This window comes from Primulina huaijiensis, chromosome 9 (genome assembly GCF_012295235.1).
Source record: "Primulina huaijiensis isolate GDHJ02 chromosome 9, ASM1229523v2, whole genome shotgun sequence".
Lineage (NCBI taxonomy): Eukaryota > Viridiplantae > Streptophyta > Magnoliopsida > Lamiales > Gesneriaceae > Primulina > Primulina huaijiensis.
Window position 1 is genome coordinate 2,730,780 of NC_133314.1, and position 20,702 is coordinate 2,751,481.

Below are 20,702 nucleotides of genomic sequence, written 5' to 3' on the forward strand. Positions count from 1 at the left end.
CAAAAATGTTTAATCATTAATCAACTTATGATCTCTTTCCTTAATTGAACAAATTTTATAGGACCCGTAATGCCTACCACTGCGTCTTTTTCTTCGTTCTTAATTATGATATTCGAAGGGATGCTTTGACTTGTCCTAAGTATGTTATAACTTTATCAATGGAGGAAGTGTCGAAGTAAACTAGTGTTAACATATCAGATTTCTGGGTTCTCATAATATTCGAATTACAATTGTAAAAAAATAATGTTCAAATTGCACAAAAAAGTAGTCACATTTTTGTATCAAAGTAGAAGAAATTGCAACGACACCGAATCGAAAAGTTACGCAAAAACAAGAAACACAATGCAGATCCCATACATCTAAGCATGGTTTTTATTTGTTGAGCCCGAATTTATTCGATATGCCAGCAAGCATATGCCGGAGTTATCAGTGGTGAGAAACATAGATAGTATATTCCAAAACGTCAGAGCCGGTAGTAGCGTTGAAAGAGCTAAAAGTGCTGGCGATCGCAAATCCACGTGCCATGCGGAATACTCCGGTGCCGCCAACCACAGGCAGCTCACGTACTGTGGCATCTTGTAACTGATTTCTTCCGAAAATAGACAGCGTACTTCCATTATATTTACCCGATGTAAAAACTATGTTAATGTTTATGGTTAAAGCCACAGTCTTCAAGTCCGAGGAAGTGATCAGCCCTTGAAACCTGCCAAGTTCCCCCGAATCTTCTTCATGCCCGACTGTCAGCAGATCATCCACTACCACAACTAGGCCGAAGCTGGTCGGTGAACTGGAAGTGATGGAAGAATTTGCTACCTGATACACAGTTCTATTTTCACCAGCTAGTTTGTTTTGAACAAAGAAATGGAGCTTGGTTACTTCTTCTTTTTGTTGGCATAGCTTCTGAAACCATTCTAAATCTTCATCTTTCCCGTGTTCTTTGGCAGATGAATTTGGTATTGATATCATCAATGAGGAAAGCATCAAGATCACAACTACTGTTAGGTTGGACATATTTGGTTTCTAAACAAAATAAATTTGAGAATTTACTAGGAAAGATTGGGTATGGCAAGTGATCATCGGTGGATGATAATGGGATTATATAGAGAAAAATCAAATGTGGCAACTAGAATTCACCTATTATTTATTAATATTCAATTATTATCCTTACATCGGAAAAATAAATTAGGAACGACGAATGAGTTCAAGACTTCCATTACTACCAACTTGTTCATGAACTCCTTATTGGTCCGTTATGCCACGGATTTGACTATTTCGCATAAGAATAGATTAAAAAATGTGTAATACCCTTGTTGCATGTGAGAAAAATTAAAGATTTCAAAGAGTTTATAATAAGATGCAATTGACTTCTACAACTTTGGTTAACCATTTTCATAAAATGACGACGAAAGCGAAGTAAGCTATAAGAGCTCATTATGTAGTCGCACTTGCGTGAGCTTGGGTTCAGGAGGTGACGGAATATTATTAAAGTCGGTCATCAGTAGAAACACCGGGAAATGAGTATTATAAAGGGCAAAGTACTATATCACGGGAGTCACACCTCTTGAACCTGTAGGAGCTAGATTCAGGCCGCGACGAGAACGTCACGTTCTGAAAAATAGATGATTGTAATACCATTTTCCCACATGGGAAAAATTGAAGATTTTACATGAGTTTATATACAGATACAATTTACTTCTATAACAACTTGAGTTAATTTTTTTTTGTAAAACGATGACATATACGAAGTAATGGTTATAAAGGTCCATTATACTTCAAGCTTTAGCCAGCCTCGACCCTGGGCGTGTCAAACATTGAATTCATTAAATGTGGTTGCATTTTTTTATTACACTCAGGGTTGGAGGCTGAGTGAGGATATTTCACGTTTACTTGGAAATGAACTCAGGGCTCTCTCTTATTGAGAAAAGTTTATGTCACTGTATCACCAAAGATGATGAAAAAATGTCTCTTTTTTTTAAAAAAAAAATTGGCGGAAATTGTTTTTGATAAATTGCCTAGCTTTTGACACAATATTACAAATGTTTTTTTTTTGTGGGGGAGATTTTAACGTTTCAATTTCCTTGTCAAGTCTTCCTATGATTTTTAGAGTTTTATTTTGGATTTTTGGAGAAGATTCGCTGTATTAAGGCCATGTTTAATGGATCTAGCTATGTTCAAATCCCAATGTTCAATGCATCAAAAAAAAAATTTAATTTCTCGTTTACTTTATTTAAACTTGTATTTTNATAGTATTTAAATAATTGCCTCCACGAAATGAATTTGGTCTCTTAAACATATTTATATCACTAATTGACATAGTACATTTGCCAGCCTCATTGCAATCTGTCGATCATGTCTTGGGAGTCGCTTCCAGGAGGTATAGAATATATTACGTACTTAAAATTATACTTTTTTGTTTTTTATTTTAATTTTTACATTTTTTTCTCTGTTTATTTTTAGGTACCATTCTAGTTGGTTGAGGATTTCAAGTTCACCTAGTAATCGAGACATTTGAAATTCATTATATTTTGTATAAATAATGTATAAACAAGTAAGATATGAGTTTAAAATTTCATTTATTGTTTCACTGTTAACGATAAAACAATAATCGAAATTTATGTATTTCAAATTCGTCTATCCAAATACAACATAAGGTTTTGTATATAATACTTTTGACTTTTTAAATTTTTACACGCAAACCTTCACAAATATATATATAAAAAAGGCACGATACGGCCATGTGAGAGTGATTATTTTTTGCTTCATGTGTATCACGATTAATTTTCTGTTTTTAAAAAATTACAAATGGATGAAACGTGCTACTTAAAAAATTATCTTTGGAAATGTCAACGTACAAGTAACTTAAATATATTGGATTTTGGAGAATGTTATTTATACAGACATGTTAACAAAACTATACATTATTTATTTATTTCGCTAATTGATGACTTTTTTTTTTCAAAAGTTAAATAATATTTTACCAGACTAGCTTCAGAGTAAAATAATTATCAAAAATAAAAATGCGTAAATCCAATAATTTTCATATTGTAGTTGTGAAAAATGTTGTAAATTATCAATAGGGAAAAAAACTAAATAACAAGAATTATCATGAAAATATCTATTAATACTTGTTAAATGATTATAAATTTTTTTAGCTTACAAAATGGAACGAATCTTGATCAACCTCCGAAATAATAACAAATTTATATTTTCTTGATTATGTTTGATTGGATATTAATTAAGTTTTGACGTAGACAAAGAACTGATAAATAAGATATCAATATTGAACATACATCTATTCTGTTGGGTTTAAAATTTCTAACAATCTTGATTTTGATTATAACAAAATGCTTTATTGTGTTTCTAATATATTTATTCAAGTGTGAAATTGCTAACTCAAGATGCAAACTGAAACTCGAATTCAACCAAACTGAAAATCTGACGAGCTGCAATGTTTTGATGATATCTCAGAGTTGTGTGATGCAAATGACCAGCAGCCAAAAATAATGAACATAAAACTCAATTTGGGACAAGTTATATTTCACATCAGTTGAACTAAATAAAATTTTATCCAGACAAACTGATGGTTGCAAGACTAAACTGATTGCAACGAAAACATCAATCAGTTGGGCATGAGCAATATATTGTGGGTATTTTGGTCAGCCTGATCAGCTCAATTATCCAAATGAAAAAATTCAGTATGCATTACGCATCTAAGACAATGATCTACAAATAATCTTCACAAGTCAAAGTCTGAATCATTGTTTAAGATGCTAATAAATGATGATGAAGATACTAGTTTTTCACATACTGAAATCAGCAACAAACTGGTTCACTAGGTTGAGTAGTCCAACAGATTTTGTATGCATTTTCACATCTGTCACATGTCATTATAATCTATTTAGAAATATCTTTGACAGTACAAATAAGCTTACGGAACTCAACTGAGTAGCCATGATCACATAGTTGGCTTATGCTAATCGAATTGTATTTAAGATTTTCAACAAATAGTATATCTTCAATAATAATGTTATCATGGATAAGCTTACCCTTACCTATGGTTTTACCTTGAGAGTCATCTCCGAATGTGATTTAGTTCCAGTAAAATGAATCAATTTATATAGCAGTTTAGCTTTACCGGTTATGTGCCTTGAACATCCAATGTCTAAGTACTAAACTGACTTCTTGATTATTTCACTTCATGTGCCATGTAATCACAAATGAAGAATAACTCTTGGTACACATATCTACTTGGGTCCAGACGAGATTAGTCTTTTTGGAACCAAACTTGGATCGGTTTAACTGACCGACTACTTGCTCTGTTCGAAATAGGTTGTGCATATGCATGTGTGTGGTGTGTTCTATGTGCGGTAGAAACCACATGTTGTTCACCCTTTCCAACTTCATTGGTCACCCTATATTTTTTCTGAACATGCTTGCTGTTAAAGTATCGGTTAAACTTGCTAAACTGGTTTGGTTAGGCTTCCAGTTTGGCTTAGCATTGGAATTCTCATATACGTAACCAACACCAAACTTTCTATTTTTACTTATATTTTCAACCGGCTTTGCAACTTGAGGGATGAGTTCTTGATGTTCTTATACTAAACTGGATCTAAAAAAATGAATGCATTTCTGTAACGTCCCGAAAATTTGAAGGTCCACATGAACCACGTGCATGCAAGTTATTAAATTTCTTTGGTGTTTTATTAAATTGTTTTAAAACATTAAATGCATGTTTATTTCATTAATTTGTGTTTAATTATTTTTATGTATTTTATGCATAATTCATGCATGATATGATTTAATTCATGAAATTTTAAAAATTCATGCACTATGATTTTTTTAAGTTTTCTAAGGCATGTCACGGTTTGAGGAAAATAGCGCTGGAGTCGAGGCTTGAGAAGGGTTGCTGTAGATCGAAGGTGGAGTCCCTTGTATGTTTCGGTACAGGGGTTGGGCCAGCAACGCCAGGACCGTTCCAAGCCACGGATCAGACCCTGGTGGGTCTGAGACAAGGTTTGGAAGAGTTCAGCGCACGCTAGAACCAGCCCAAGCGAGATCGACGTGAGATGTAGGTGTTGGCTTCGGGTTGGTGTTTTTGTGAGAACCGCGATCGTGGGGGAGCTGCGGTTTGCATGGTGGAGCAGCCGTGGGTTGGGCTGGTTCATGAGGGTCCAGTCAAGGTCTAGGAGAGGTGGGTTAAGGTTGGAACAGCTGGTCTCAGTCCAGGAGCAGATCGAAGGGCGTTGAAGAGAGCTCGGGTAGTTGTTCTTGGAGAGGCTCGAACGTTTCTGCTTTTAGTTGCACAGCAGCTTTATGTCTCGTTTAGGCTTGGTTTAGGAGTTCATTAAGGCCTTAAGGATGAGTCATAAAGGCTGGGCATGTGGTGGAAATTGGGTGGACCGAAGGAATTGAGTAATGGAGCCATGTGTTGGGTTAAGGATGGTGCTTGTGGGGGTGGCCGAGAAGTTATTTAGGGCAGTAGGTTTATCCGTGGGTTAGAGGGCTGATTTTGAGGAGTTTAGGGGCTGTTAGAGTGTATTTTAAGTATGGGTTAAGTTTGGGAAAATTTGGTTTAGTTTCGAGTCGATTTGGGTTAAAACCGGGACCTCGGTCCAAGTTTTAAAACGAATCAAATAAATTTGAAACGGGCTCGAGTTTACATCTAAGAAATTTATGTAATTATGTTTTGGACATTTTAAAGAGTTTGGTTAGCTTCGGGTCAATTTTAGAGGTCCAGATGTAAAACGGTAATTTTTGGGTTTCCAGGGACAAAATGGTCATTTTGCACCCGGGGTGAGATTTTGGTCCTGGCAGCGTCCTGAGCACAAATTTATGATATTTTAATTTTTAAATGATTATGTGCGTCATGTTTACGATTTTTACGCTATTATGATAATTATGATGCATGTTTGGTTTAAAGGAAAAATTACGTATATGCATGCTTTTATTAAGTGATGAATATGATGACACGTTTTGAAGGAAGTGATTTAGTCGTGACTAACATGATGACACGATAATATGATTGGAGATATCGTGAGGAAAAAGGCCCCAGAGGGAGCCCGTTTGCGGGAAAAGGCCCCAGAGGGAGCCCGATGATCGTATTTCCATTGACATGATATGATAGGCCCGGGCTCAGTTGAAGGGTGAGAGTGTCGCTGATGTCCTCCGCCGCCTGATACCGTGGTTACACGTAGATGGATCCATCGACTGACATGATGATACGAAGTCACAGCTAATGAACCGAATTCAAATTAAAATTTTAACACGTATATGCTGATACGATGATACATGCTATTACCATGTTTTGACAGGTCACGGTTACGCCTACGATATGATAACATGATGAGACAGGTTTTGACACGTTACGATTTTGTACGACACGCTTATGTTCATGTTTTTAAGCTCATGAAATGTATGTTGATTATGCTATTTTTCACTGCTGTGTGCTACGTATATGTACTTGTTATTACTGGTACAGGTGTGTTGAGTCTTTAGACTCACTAGGCGTGTCTGATGCATGCGAGCATTTTGATCAGGGGACCGGAGGTGCCGAAAACAGAGTAGGCAGGCGGGATGTGGGGTGACACAACCCGAGGACCATTATTTTTCCGCATATTGATTCATATGTTTTGAGAGAAGTTACACAGTTTTATATGTTGACGATATTACGATTTTTACATGTTTACGTTTACGTTGATTTTTGATGATGTTGGTCATTTTAAAACTGCGCTATGTTTACAGTCAAGTGTTTAAGGTCATTTTTAGATGTTATATTTTTTCTGCATGCAAAATATTTAAATGTTTATTTTCAAAAAATGAGCTTGTAAAAAGAAAAAAAAAAATTTCCGCACTTTTAAAACGATAGACTTTTCAATTTCTCATTGCACATATCCAGTTTTGGTCGAGTAATTGTATCAAGAATGCTTCTGTTGTTGCTGAAACCAAGACCATTTTTGTCCCAATAGGCTTATACAACTCTTGAATTTTAATTAAAATAACTAAAGATTTGTTCTAGGATGAAACTAATTTAATTAGCTTTTTATTCTCATATTTAAACCTCTAGTTCTTATCATATATACTTTCATTCTCAATTTTCAGTTTAGCAAACTCTCCATTTAGACTCAATATTACACTAGATTGTTCTCAGTTAATTTCATTCTTGTTGTCTCACAGGTCAATTTTCTTTGCTTTAATTTACTCGAATGATTGAGATAGTCTTTGGTACTTATTGACCATGTCATAAAGTGCTTTGACAAGGTCCCCTTGTGAAAATTTTGTTGAGCTAAAATTAAGTACCTGCTCACTGGTAGATTACTGCTCAGCATCATTGGCCATCAAGCATTTCACTTCTTCATCATCACTGAAACTACTTGAATTTTATGATTCATATGACCCAAGTTGTGAGTTAGCCCACTTTGACTTGTTTTTCTCGACCGCCAGTAGCTTATGGTCATGCTTTTTCTTGAAGAATTTCTTCTCATCATTGGATCTCCATCTGTCAAGAATCTTTTTCCCTTCTCAGATGACCCTCTGTCATCATTTATTAGTTTATGACAGTCTGTTATGAAATGACTAGCCTCTCAAAAGTTAAAACAAGCATTGGAGTCATAAGTTGACTCTCTATTTTGATAGGATCTTCTGTTGTAATTTTGAAAATTGCCTTGTTTTTTCCTTGAAAACTTGTCAAACTTTTTCACAAACAGTGACATGACATCGTTGCTCAATTGTTCTGCTGATTTTTCATTCGAAACTTATGATTCCAGTTTTATAGCAGTTAGACTATTAGTCAACTGAGAGGAAGACTGGCCGTCTTCTCTTATTTGCAATGCGAATTCATAAGTTTTTAAGTCTGAAAACAAATCATAGAGTTCCATCATGCTCAAATATTTGGATTCACGCATTTCTATAGTCTTGACATCTCATTTTTTTGAGAGTTCTCTCATTACCTTCAGAATCACTTCTCGGTTGTTGTACAATTTTTCAAATGCACTGAGTTCTATCACGATTCAACTTACTACTCTCTCATCAAAATCAGACATTGATTCTCCAGACTTTATCTTGATATTGTAAAACTTTTATATAGCCATATAGAGTTTTTTTCCTTTGGTTTGTTCATTATCTTCGCACAACTATATCAATTTCTCCCAAATTTCTTTAGCAGTCTATACATTTTGATTTTTCTAAAAATGTATTTGTCAAGAGTTTTATACAGAATGTCATTAGCCACATTGTCAAGATTGGCTTTTTCTTGTCATCATTCGTCCTTTTCACTTCCTGGTATTTTGGTCATTTAAGGAGCAGCGTCAGCCATGGCTATTGTTGTGTTGGCTTTCAATATCTTCATTTGTTCATCTGTGATAAAAAAAAACCACATATCATCAATATGAACAGCTAAATGATCACGCATTCTTATCTTCTAGTCATCAAAATCTTCCTTGGAGAACATCGGAATTTTGCTTAATGAAGCCATTTGAAAAGAAATGCTCAAAGTCGAGAATAAGTCCCGCTCCGATACCACTTGATAAGATCAGTTTTAGTTTTTAGAAGGGTGGATTGAATAAACATTAGACACAATTAACTTCTTTAAAATTAATTTAGTTGGGTTGGAAACTGAATTATATATTATCAATTGTCAATATTAGTTGGCTAACAAATGAATGCGGAAAAAAGTCAAACTGACATATTAAAAAAATCAAATAATGGTTTCGCTATGTAAAATGAAAGTGANTTACGTATTACTTGTTATCAAGGATATGACGTGTTGAGTCTTTAGACTCACTAGGTGTGATTGATGCAGGTGATTATGATGATTATGTTTATGGAGGTCTTGGTGGTTGATTTGACTGGACTGAAGGTGCACATAACCCGAGGACCGAAGCTAGTTTTCCGCACTATTTATTATTTATGATTTTAAGTTATGTTAAGAATATTTTTATGACTTTTATTTATTTATGAGTGATTTTTGAGAGATTATAGTATGGGCTGTATTTCTCAAATATATAGTTAGTTGTGTTTATTTTAAAATGATGTCCAAAATATTTTATGTAATTTTTGTGGTTCGGCCGATGCTAGGGAGGTTTAAAAAAACAAAAAATTTCTAGCACATTTTAAGAAAACGAAAGGCAGACGTTTCAATAATCCTCAATGATCATATGCAATTCCTTGTAAAGTGTGCTCGACTGATTGAGTTTTAATTCAGATACTTGAAAGTTTGATTGCTTGAATCTCTGTAAAAGTCGTAGAGTGTTATTAAATTGAATCCCTTCACTATATATAGATTCTGAATCCAATGGTCTTGAGTTTCAAAAACGATCCGTTTCAAAAAAGAAAGTGTTTGTTGGATTTTCTTTTGTCCATATCAACATTATCTAACAATTGTACACTAATGCAGTCAGTTTTGTGCAGAAAAACTTATCCAATTATCAGTTTACTCTTTTGGTGTAAACTGGTATCCTTTTTTACGCCTCGAGACTGGAGTTAGTCAACATCGGCGTTGTTTTACAACCACACAATCGAAAAACAACAAGCCTCGTAGTACAGCACAAACCAAAACTAGTTTACATCATAAATTCTAAAGAAATAACATTGTCTTTACGACCGAATAACTTAAAACGATAGAATTAATGCGGAATCATTTTACAACAAAAATAAAACATAATTCGAAACTAATGTTCTCGTGAATCACTAATCTCAAAACTGGTCCGACTCCTCTTCTTCATTATATTCTTCTGATTTATCAGAGGAATGTAAAGTAAGGGGTGAGTGATATTGTCGTCACTCAGCAAATGTTACTGTTCGAGCACATACATAACAAAAATGCACAAATTTCAAAACACATACAGTGCATAACCCTGACTCATATCACAAGCATATCATACATTTAAATTATTAATTGTATATCTAATCTACTTTGAAATATGTTTGTAGACTTTAATGCACAAATTTGTTATATTTAAAAAAAATTACTTTTTATCTTGTATTTTTTTCAGCCTCGTGTAAAAAATTTTTTGTTATAACTAAGTTATATGGTATTTATTACACCAGGGGTACAATATTAAGCTACAAGAATTAATAAATGTTTAATGATTATGGAATATTGAAAATATTGAGTGATAAAAAAGGAAAAATTACGGTAAAAAAATTATGTGGATCAAATAGTTGATAAGACTTGTAAACTTTTTAGGTTTTAAAATATATTTCTTTAGAGTTGTATATATGTTTATGATATGTTGTCGAATTGTCGTTGCAAATAATGTATTAAATTTTGATTTTATCATTTATACAATTTCTAGACAATCTTTAAAATCAAGATTTATATGTATAGAATTTTATATAATTTCTAGATCAATCGTTGAAAATTTAAAAATTATGATTATGGTAAAAAAAAATTCTTAAGTTGATATATTTATTTATTTTTAAAATTTTCTAGGATTGGTGAAACTGTCTAATTGTGTCTCTCAGTTGGGTCTCAATTAGGATCGATCAAATGAGCAACTTAGAATTTGTCTTAGTGCGGAAGATAAATACAATTGGATATTCGACAAAGGCCTTATCAATTAAATAATGAATTTTGTGCAATAAGTTAAAGCCAAAAATTTGTATGAGACGGTCTCATGAATCGTATTTTGTGAGACGGATCTTTTATTTGGGTCATCCATGAAAAAATATTACTTTTTATGCTAAGAGTATTACTTTTTATTGTGAATATCGGTATAGTTGGCTNGACTCGTCTCACAGATAAAGATTCGTGAGACCGTCTCACAAGACACATACTCTAAGTTAAATTCAAAGCTGTAGTCATATGGAAAATACATTAGTTGAAGTTATTGCATCAAAAAATGATTCAGCTTTGGTGGCCTTCAAAAGGATCTTATTTTTCCGCTACCAAAACAAACGAGAGAAGATATGTACATCACGTGGTACACCTAATGATGGCACCATATCATACAACCAAGTCTAAAACAAAAACACTACACATAAACTAATTGAAAACATAATATCGCAATAACTAATAAAAATAAATCTTCGCCATTAACCCAATTGTGCAATCATCCATGCAAGTTTTACTTCCTTGATTATGTAATTCTTGATAAAGAAACCGAAAGGCACTATATGCCTCAGCAAACTTAAAAAATATGTTAAGATCATTCATATAAGGAAAGATAAAACTATGAATAATATAAATATCAGTGAAAATATTATACAATAGATTATGAACAATATAAACAATTTAACAAAATCATAAACGTCAACTTCGACATCAGTATTTTCAAGTGAAAAAGTTTCTTCATGTTAGCAATGCTTACTTTCCCTCCAAAATGTCGACCCAAGAATCTTGACTCCATCTTACTTCAATTTTGAAGATTTTTATCGCCTCTTCATCTGTGATAGCATCTGTATTAGCAAGCTTGTCGCCAGAGATCGATGTTTTCTCTCGTCCAAGATGAAGTCGTTAGAGCGAGGGAAAATAACTTCTTCATAATATTCTTCTTTATTATTGACTATTCAAATGTTAGAATAAAAAGTAAATTCAGAGCATTTCCGTATTTTGGCATCAATGGGGGAGATCAAACAAACAAAAGGCATAGTTTTGTGAGAGAGTGGGAAGAAATGAACTCTGAATTGGAGACCCGTAGCAAAGAAAAAGTTTGTTGTTGTAGATTTATTGATCGTTTCCCATTTTCTTTCCTCTTGGCACCTCGTTCCTTCAGACGGCCTCTGAAGTCTGATGTAGTCAAATAAAATTTAAGAATAAAATAGTGAATCGTCACATGCGTTACAAACAGATCATTAGAGTCGTCGGGATTATCCGGTAAAAACTCTCCGACGCTTATGTCAGAGCTACCTCGAATCAAATAAACAAAAGAAATTTTTTTAGAGCAAAATGAGAGAGAATCTTTCAAATGAGACAAAATGAGGCATCGTAGACTTTATCTTGTTAGGTTCAAAACCTTGTTTGACGCTATTTAAGCCCAACTTTAGTGGGCATGGACCATATTTGAGCTATTTCTGCTTCTATGTGTCAGTTCAAAATTTGGGTCTTTAGAAAAATACAAACAATCAGATAATCAAACAAAACTATTCAAATTCAACTGATAATTTATGAATTCCATTTAAAAAAAAACAAACAAACAAACGAAAAGAAAAGAAAATCCATAAAAAAAAATAAGATCAAGATGTCATTATCAAATTGAATAATATAATTTAGTTACCAAATATTTGAATCCATTAATGAACTGAAACGTCAAATAACATATGAACACAGACACGAAAACATTTGTCAATTGATGGTTGCATGTGACATACACAAAATTGTTTAAATTTATACAAAAAAATAAAATTGAAGGTTGTCAACATTGAAGTGATACAAACAAATGGAGTGAAAATGAATGTTTGCTGTGTTTAAAATTTTTAATTGGTTTTTCCCTAGTTAAAACATGTTTTATCGCATATCGGATTGGTTTTTAGTTGATCTGAGTAATAATCAAATATCATTTAGAGATAACTATAACTTTGATAAAGTACATTTGTGTTAAATTATAATCTTAGTTCTACATCTTTTAAATTTTGATAATTTTAGCTTTTCTTCACGAGAATGTTGATGTCAATATCATATTATCGTTATATCAGAATAAGAGCTAAAATTACACACACAAAATAGTGAGATAAGATTTAAAATTTAATACAATAGAATATCAAAATCGCAAAAAAAAAAAAAAAAAAGCAAATTTCCGAGACCAAATTGTACTTTTTTACAATAAACTTATGAACATATTCAAATTCACATTGCGACCTCAAAATTGTAGTAGTGAACAAGATATACAACCCAATGACCTTACTACCACCTTTGACCAAAAACAATTAAAAAAACAAAAAAAAAATTAATAAAAATACAGCTGCATATTTACATACCCCATTCGATTAAAAACAAAAACAAAAAACAAAACCAAGGAGAGTTCTTGATGGAAATTTCACTCTGCAAAAAGATTCTAACCAGCCTCAACCCACCCAAATCCTAAAATTGTTTCGCCTTTGTCCCAATCCCTCGAAGAAAAGGTGCATGAATGGCGAGGTGAAACCGGTGGCGAGCCTTGTCCCATGGACGCCTTTTCTATGAAAAATCACTTAGCTGTGGCCACAAATCCATTCATCAGATATTCACGTTTCTTATTTATTTCCTTAGGTTCTAAATGCTTAATTAAAGTAATCATGTAATCCTAACCACGTAATGCGATGAAGTGAGCTTCTTCTAATCCTTTTGATTGATCTCCATCATACCATGTTATGGTTCCTGCATAGATTAACAAAAGCCTATTTTATACACATAATACTTTTAACACACATACTACTTGTTCATTTAAAAGCTTGTTTTAGACAACAAATGCAAACTTTGGACTTAAAGGGAGGATATACTATACCTGTTGTGGTAGCTGGCTCCTCTTCTCTTGTCATATGAAGTATTAATGTTCCAGTGAGAATAGTTATGAATCCACATAACTCAGAGGTTATGCTGCTCAGATTCTGACCTGACCAGTCCTATAAAATAATGCAAGAGTCTAGATAGTTTGTTTGGTGAAATTTGATCCTGACAAAGAACTACTTTTGAAAAAAATAAATACCTTAAACATTATCACGCTAGCGATGATAGTCAGTGAAGTGAACATCACGTAATATATTGGAGAAACTATGGCAGCATTGAAAGTGTCGAGTGCCTGAACATACCAATCGCAAAATGACAGATTGAGAAATAGACTAGCAAAATATTTTCACGGTAAAAGGATTTTCTATCTGGTTAGAAACAAGGCGGTCTTGTAGATTAATGAACAAATGTCTAATCCTGGATGACCAAAAGAATGAACTTTCGTTCAAACTTCTAGCAAGCACATGATATGCCAGATAACGTACATGAGCTTCTATTGCTTACTCCGGATAATGGTTAATCAAGTGGCAGTTGTAAAGGCTCCAATACCAATAACTGGTGAATGTTTCACATTTCTAAAGAACAAAATACACCAATCAAGAGCATTGCCTATTACGATTACCTTGTTCAAATAATTCAACTGAGTGATCACAAAAATTATAGCAACCGAAAGGAAAAACCAAGTCTGAGCATATCCAAATTGATTGATCCCCTCTAAAGTAAGTTTTATAGCAATTCCAATTGCCTTTATGCTCACAACCTGCATTAATATATATTGACTAAGCAATGTGAAGGGAAAAGAAGCTTTTCCATTGAACAATGCAGATGAGTACGTAGCCACAAGAAATAAAAGAAGCTCTTTATAAATGTAAAAGATGTGTTGGGAACATGATTACCGTAAGTGCACCCACCAAGGAGCAAATCCCCAAGTAAACCAATATGTTTGTCTGCCCGCAGAGAGGCTCAAAATGCAGCATTAATACTAGCACCATGGATACCGTAGTGGCTACATAAATCATAAATGCTATAAACAAAAAAATGAGCATAAGCTAGTGTCTAGTAACTCGTTAATGACTAGATTTTGTAAGAAAACTATAAGAAGAGAAATAGAGAAAAACCTGGTTGAGTAGCCAATAACCAAACCTCTTGTACAGAAGTTGGAGTGTGTTCTTCAGGAGCATGAATCACGATGACTATAGATCCTACAATGCAAGCCACACATCCCAGTATGCCCAACTTTTGCAATCGTTCCTTCAACATAAAGTGTGCCAAAAAAGCACTTTACAGATGCATGAAAATGGTTAGTTACATGATATAATCAAGGAATCTTTTAAAATGTTTGATATCGTCAAATGTAACAGAGGTCAGAAATCATGAAAAATGTACCTAATGATGATACTCAATGCACCAAGGGGAGTCACAAGAACAGCTGGCGCGTAAATATAAGCAACAAAATTGGCCACCTCTCCAGCAATCACTGTCAGAAAGACAAGAAAATTATCAACATATTGATCAGAACGTCAGAAGATCAACCTTCTCGTAGCAATCAGGATGCAAAAAGAGAACAAATGTAAAAATCTCACTTACTTGTAATCATACCAGCCCACCAAAGAGGTTCAAGTAAGTAAGTGTAGCCACCAAATCCTACAATACGAAATACACAAATTGTGAATGTATAGCAAATAAACTGAGAAATAATGCAGTGTGAGAAAAGCGATTTACATTTTACATACATGAATATTGTAAATCTTTTTTGCACGACTTGTACAAAAAAAGATGTGGCAAGCCAAACAAGAATTTTTCAGAATTGGTAAACAGAAATTGACTCGTATATCATTTTAGAACACGTAATATTGTTCCAGATTAGACTCTGTCTGTTCTTGTTTCTTGAGTTCCCAAACAAATATTCAACTTCCAAAATATGCTGACCAAGAATAGGACTCACTCGCCAAATCATTTTATCACAGTGCTCACAATTATTTTCCCCTCCATCCCACCAGATAAATGTTCAACACCCTTGTTTCCAAATTTTGCATCCATCAATCCTACACAAGATTCATCGACTGTAGAATCCGTTAGCTAGAGATTTATCAACACATCAGCCAAGAAATTATTATACCCCTTACCACAGCTCCAATACGCTTGCTCCCTTCAAAAATCAAATGCATCACATATCTATTTATACGAGTAGACATAAACACCAAAAAACTTACACCTTTACCGAAGGAACAACAAAAATCCATGGGTATTTAATTATATGTAAACTATACCTGCTCGAGTACCAGCAGCCGCTGCCTTCTGTAGACCTTTCTTCTTCAAAATAAAACTCGTTCCAATAAACAAACTCGACAGCATTGCCAAAATCAACCCCCTCGTATTATCCGAAACACCCATTATTTTCTCAACAAATATATCTATAAACAAACACAGTGACTCTGTATGTAAATCAAACACTTGATCCGAACTCTGTCGACTGAAAACCCACAAAACAAACACAAAAATGCAGCTGAAGGAGCTCCAATCATTTCAGATCAGTGAAAACCAAAATTTAAGATCTAGACAAACTCCAAACTCCCGCCAATCACGCGGCAGAAGCAATTTCAAGATTTCTTGACCACAACATATAGAAGTGGAACAACAAAGGGTATGTCAAACAGTTAGAAGCCGGCGTGTACAACTCCCTACGGCGACGGTATAACTCTGTTGGGCGATTTAAGGGTGTCGTTAATTTGAATCAGCTGCGTCGTCTGAGAAAATTAAAGAAATTGAACTGTCCCTGACTCGGTGTTCTCATTGGGATAGGCCCCCAGTGAGGCTGTGAGATGTATTTATAATTTATTTATTCATTGCAAATAATATTAAAATATTATTGCTAGTGGCCACGTGGCTTTGGCTTATTTGGAGCACCAATCGAATACACGGGCTAAACGTATGCGGACACTGTAAATTTTGTAGTTTGGCAAATAATCTTCAATATTTTTCCAGACAAAAACTTGTGTGAGATGATCTCACAGATCGTATTTTGTGAGACAAATATCTTATTTGGATCGTTCATGAAAAATTATTACTTTTTATGCTAAGAGTATTACTTTTTATTATGAATATCGGTAGGGTTGTTCTGTCTCACAGATAAATATTCGTGAGACCGTCTCAAAAGAGTCCTACTCATTTTTTTAATGGGCTTGTCTTTTTCAATTATTAGCTAATTTATTTTCGACCTCCATGTTATGTTTGCACCTGTTGAAGATGCAAGTATTTTTTTTTTCTTTGGCATGAACTTCCTAAAATGACCTGAATAATTTTATTTATTGATTTGCTTATCTTCTTCATCTTCATTTTACGACTAAAACTAGTGGGAACAAAATCGTCATGGATTCTAAAGCATGCATCATGCAAGACCATCTTGGATTTAAGATATCTGATTCATTCGTTGTGTACTTGTGTTTTTGCGACAAGAGAGTTGAAATTAAAGTCGTGAAGTTCGAGAAGAAAGAATCGAAAAATAAGATGTATTATAATTGCATATCGAACAATTTGGGCTCTTTCGATGGTGCGAGCTCGTGAATTATTCGTTAGTATCCAATGTTGGAGAAGAAATCATTACACATTTCTTCCAAGTTTCTAACAATTACATTTGTCCAAAACACATTACTTTCACTAATCCAAAACACATTACTGGCATTGTCTTGTGTTCCAGTATTGGCATTGGCATTTCCTTGATTTCCTGCCTTGTCATTGGCTTGAGTTCCTGCATTGGCATATGTACGTGCACTATTCGCTGCACATACATTAGTATCATCGCGCACTTGAACTCGCACTTGCACTCGCACTCGAACTTGCAATTTTATTTTTTCTTGTTGTTTTTGCTCTTGCACTTACCATTACTACATTGTAATGACTCATTTGAACTCTTCTGCCCAGATTACGAAGGTCATAACAGTAATAAAATGTTTGAAAAACAATCTAAAATAATAATCAATCATTTAAACATGATGCTAACCTATTGTGAGATCCCATGAGTTGTTTCATGTTAATTATGTAATTTGTGAATCGTAAATCATCTCATAATGTAATCGTAATTAGTTGTAATAATATTCAATTAAATTTGAAATAGTCTATTAAAATTTTAAAATAATGAATTGGTTTAAAAATTAGTCAATTAAATTTTTAGGACAAAATGGTAATTATCAATTAAAATGCTAGTGGACTGGACTTTGACTATTTATGTCTACGTGCCTCGTATTTAATTGTGAATTGAGTACAATTTCGATTGTGCCTTACATCACGTGTGGGGTGTGGCGCAAAAGTAGATGTGGTTGTTGAATATATATATATATATATATATAAATTTAAAATATTTTTTGAGATGATCGCATTTATTTACATATATAATTTTGAGGTGATCGCATTTACCACGAGTAGATCAATTTCAACGGTTGAATTGAGCCAAATTCTATGTGGTCAACATTCTTTGAGGTGATCACATTTATCACGATCTTTGAGTTGGTTTCAAATATAACATCCTAAAGTTCAAAAGAGGTTGTCCAAGAGATAGCGTCAAGGAGGACAAGTGTTTCGACCTCTTTAACTTCAAACAGTCCATAATTCACACTAGTTTTGCTCACCATAAATAATGAACCAAATTATAATCGAAATTTTTTTTATTATTTAATATATGTTTTGATTATCGTTTTTCCAACGAGAACAAATTATTGCACCACAATAATTTGGCTTTCATTTATTACAATTGGGATCAAACACATGACATTTACTTTGATAACAATTGTAGGACATATCGTTTGTAGCTTTACCAAAAAATATAGCAGGTGGTAAAGTATAGCAACTCAAACGTCACGATTCAATCGATTTCTCAACAAAGACAAATTATTACACCACAACGAAATAGCTCTTTACAGGATAAAATTTTTTAAAAAAAATATATGATCGTAATATTTGGTTCAACTATTAAATTAAATTACTTTTTTATATTTGGATAGGTAATTAATTTCTTATTTAGAAAAATGTATTTTAATATTTGAAAGATTAACTACTTTATTTTTCAAGAAAAATCCTAAAAATCATATTTTTCACTTATGAAAGGCCTAAAAAGCATATATATTTTTACTTATGAAAGGCCTAAAGAAGTCTAATAATCACATTATTTTTACTTATGGACTTTTTAAGTATTTATTATCTATTATTATCTTAAAAAAAACCATTTTTTCAAAAAAAAAATTTAATAATAAGACGACGCTTAAGACGTTAATCTTAATATCCTTATTGATGACGGAAAAGATTGAAAAAAGTTTAATTGGTTTGATAATGACAAGTTGAGCTTCATGGAAATGAAGGTGGGGTTGGTTTAATTTTTTGTGTTGACTATTCCAATATATACAGCTAAAACAAGAAGTTTCTTGGACTATGTAATCATGCAATTGTCGACATTTTTTCTAAAATAATTTTTTTTATACTCTCATATGGTGAGATGTGTTGATTTGTTATATATCTGCGATCAAAATTAATATTTTTGATATAAAAAATATACAAAAATTTTTGTGAGATAGTCTCACGGATCAATTTCGTGGGTCGAATTTCTTATTTGGGTCATCCATGAAAAAGTATTACTTTTTATGCTAAGAGTATTATTTTTTATTGTGAATATCGGTAGAATTGACCCGTATCACAGATAAAATTCGTGAGATCGTCTCATAAGAGACTTACTCAAAAAAAATGTATGTGTCAGGTTGGATTGGAGACTCGTCTTACAAATTAAATTGTAAACGATCTCATATAAATTTTTATGTTTTTCTATCGGTAAATAAAAATCCGTTAACAAAAAGTATAAATTACATCTCTAGACATGGTTGATTAAAGAAAAGATATAATTAAGTCAATCAGTTACAAAAAAATCTCAAATAAATATGAAAATAACAGTTGCACCCTTAATATTTTTACATATCTAATGTATTATCTTCTTCATTAAAAAAAACATTTTATAATTTAAAAATCTCTGCAATATTTATTTACCCTTTATTAATAATCAGTACTCCGATGTACGCGTTATGCGATTGTACATATAATTTTTTTAATAAAAACAAAAGAAATTATAAATTAAAAAATACAAAAAATACAACGTTTTCATAAACAAATAGATATCAAAACGCAATATATACATCAATTTTACAAATGTGTGGTGATCATAAATAAAAATATCAAAAGGCACAAAGTGATTGTCATTTTCATAAATATAATGGCTAAAAAGGAGGAGACAATATAAAATGAGTAATTTGTCTAATAATTTTGGTTTTGTAGGAGATTTAAGTTAGGATATAATCGAAATTCATCTCAAGTTTCACCAATTAATTGAAAGTTAATTAATTAAAGATCCTCTACTATAATATACAAACTATAATTTTTAATGTTTTCATTATTATTTTCTTAAGAAGTTTTCGTATTTTTGATATTTGAAATTTTTGATTTTCTAGAAAATATGTGTAATCCAAAAAACTCTAAACTTTCAAAATATACCCTTTTATTAATATTACTTGTATAAACTGTCATTTTTAATATTTTCAAAATTAATTTGTACGAATTTCACTTTAATTATTTGTATTCGTATAACATTTTATTTTATTTTAAAATACAAAACTTTTTCTATTATTTTACTTTTATTACATATATAATTTGATCATAAATATTTAGATTAAATATAAATTTTTAATGAAGAGTAAATGTGTAATGTTGTAGATTGATACATCTTCTAGCTAACGATCCAAATGATGAACCAATCTGATGCGATCAAAAAATTCGCATTTATTAAAATACTTTGAACCGATTATTACGAACCGAATTCTTCAATGGAAGGGAACCGAACCACCAAAAAATATAATTGTGTATCAAAGAAAAAGAGTGAGATGACTCCGCCTGGAGGCGAAACCACTTCGACGCTCAAGTCATTAATTGAGAGATAAAATACAAGACTAATGTAAATAATTGTACAAGAAAGCGTACTTTGATTAGGGTTAGGAGCACTTTATTTATAGGCGTAGAGTCTTATATGATATGGAATTTTGTAATATATAGCAACTAGATTTGTGCATATCCATGTAATATTTTGTAATATCTCTAAAATATAATTGATGATATGATATGATTTTTATTATATAGTGGGTCTCATGTGAGATCGTCTCACGGATCTTAATCTGTGAGATGGGTCAACCCTACTCATATTCACAAATAAAAAGTAATATTTTTTCATGGATGACCCAAATAAGAGATCTGT

General features: G+C 32.7%; 2 protein-coding genes across 4 annotated transcripts; both read right to left on the bottom strand.

The window, feature by feature from the left end:
• Positions 1-426: 426 nt before the first annotated feature.
• LOC140984672 (dirigent protein 21-like) lies at positions 427-1,011 on the bottom strand. Its single transcript, XM_073452218.1, has one exon. It carries the CDS (start codon positions 1,009-1,011, stop codon positions 427-429), a length of 585 nt encoding a protein of 194 aa, XP_073308319.1.
• An 11,761-nt stretch (positions 1,012-12,772) lies between these two features.
• LOC140984925 (probable magnesium transporter NIPA6) lies at positions 12,773-16,212 on the bottom strand. 3 transcript variants are annotated; one of them, XM_073452622.1, is made up of 10 exons: positions 15,691-16,212; positions 15,008-15,064; positions 14,807-14,897; positions 14,539-14,699; positions 14,317-14,426; positions 14,043-14,180; positions 13,620-13,712; positions 13,419-13,536; positions 13,223-13,291; positions 12,773-13,129 (listed from the first exon to the last, which is right to left on the bottom strand). In XM_073452622.1, the coding sequence occupies exons 1-10, from the start codon at positions 15,812-15,814 to the stop codon at positions 13,122-13,124; spliced, it is 969 nt and encodes a 322-aa protein (XP_073308723.1). In that variant the 5' UTR covers positions 15,815-16,212; the 3' UTR covers positions 12,773-13,121. The 3 variants fall into 3 exon arrangements, with proteins under 3 accessions (XP_073308723.1, XP_073308722.1, XP_073308724.1); XM_073452621.1 differs by having other exon boundaries at positions 14,317-14,444; positions 15,691-16,211; XM_073452623.1 differs by lacking the exon at positions 15,691-16,212 and adding an exon at positions 15,366-15,633 and having other exon boundaries at positions 14,317-14,444.
• Between the last annotated feature and the right edge of the window lie 4,490 nt (positions 16,213-20,702).

Bases quoted from the DNA above. Each gene is read 5' to 3' on its own strand.
- LOC140984672 (XM_073452218.1), bottom strand. From the start codon at position 1,011: ATGTCCAACCTAACAGTAGTTGTGATCTTGATGCTTTCCTCATTGATG.
- LOC140984925 (XM_073452621.1), bottom strand. From the start codon at position 15,814: ATGGGTGTTTCGGATAATACGAGGGGGTTGATTTTGGCAATGCTGTCG. The intron at 14,700-14,806 runs GTACATTTTTCA...GCATCTGTAAAG, and splicing joins GCATTGAGTATCATCATTAG to TGCTTTTTTGGCACACTTTA. The intron at 13,537-13,619 runs GTATTTATTTTT...ATTATTTTATAG, and splicing joins CTAGCGTGATAATGTTTAAG to GACTGGTCAGGTCAGAATCT.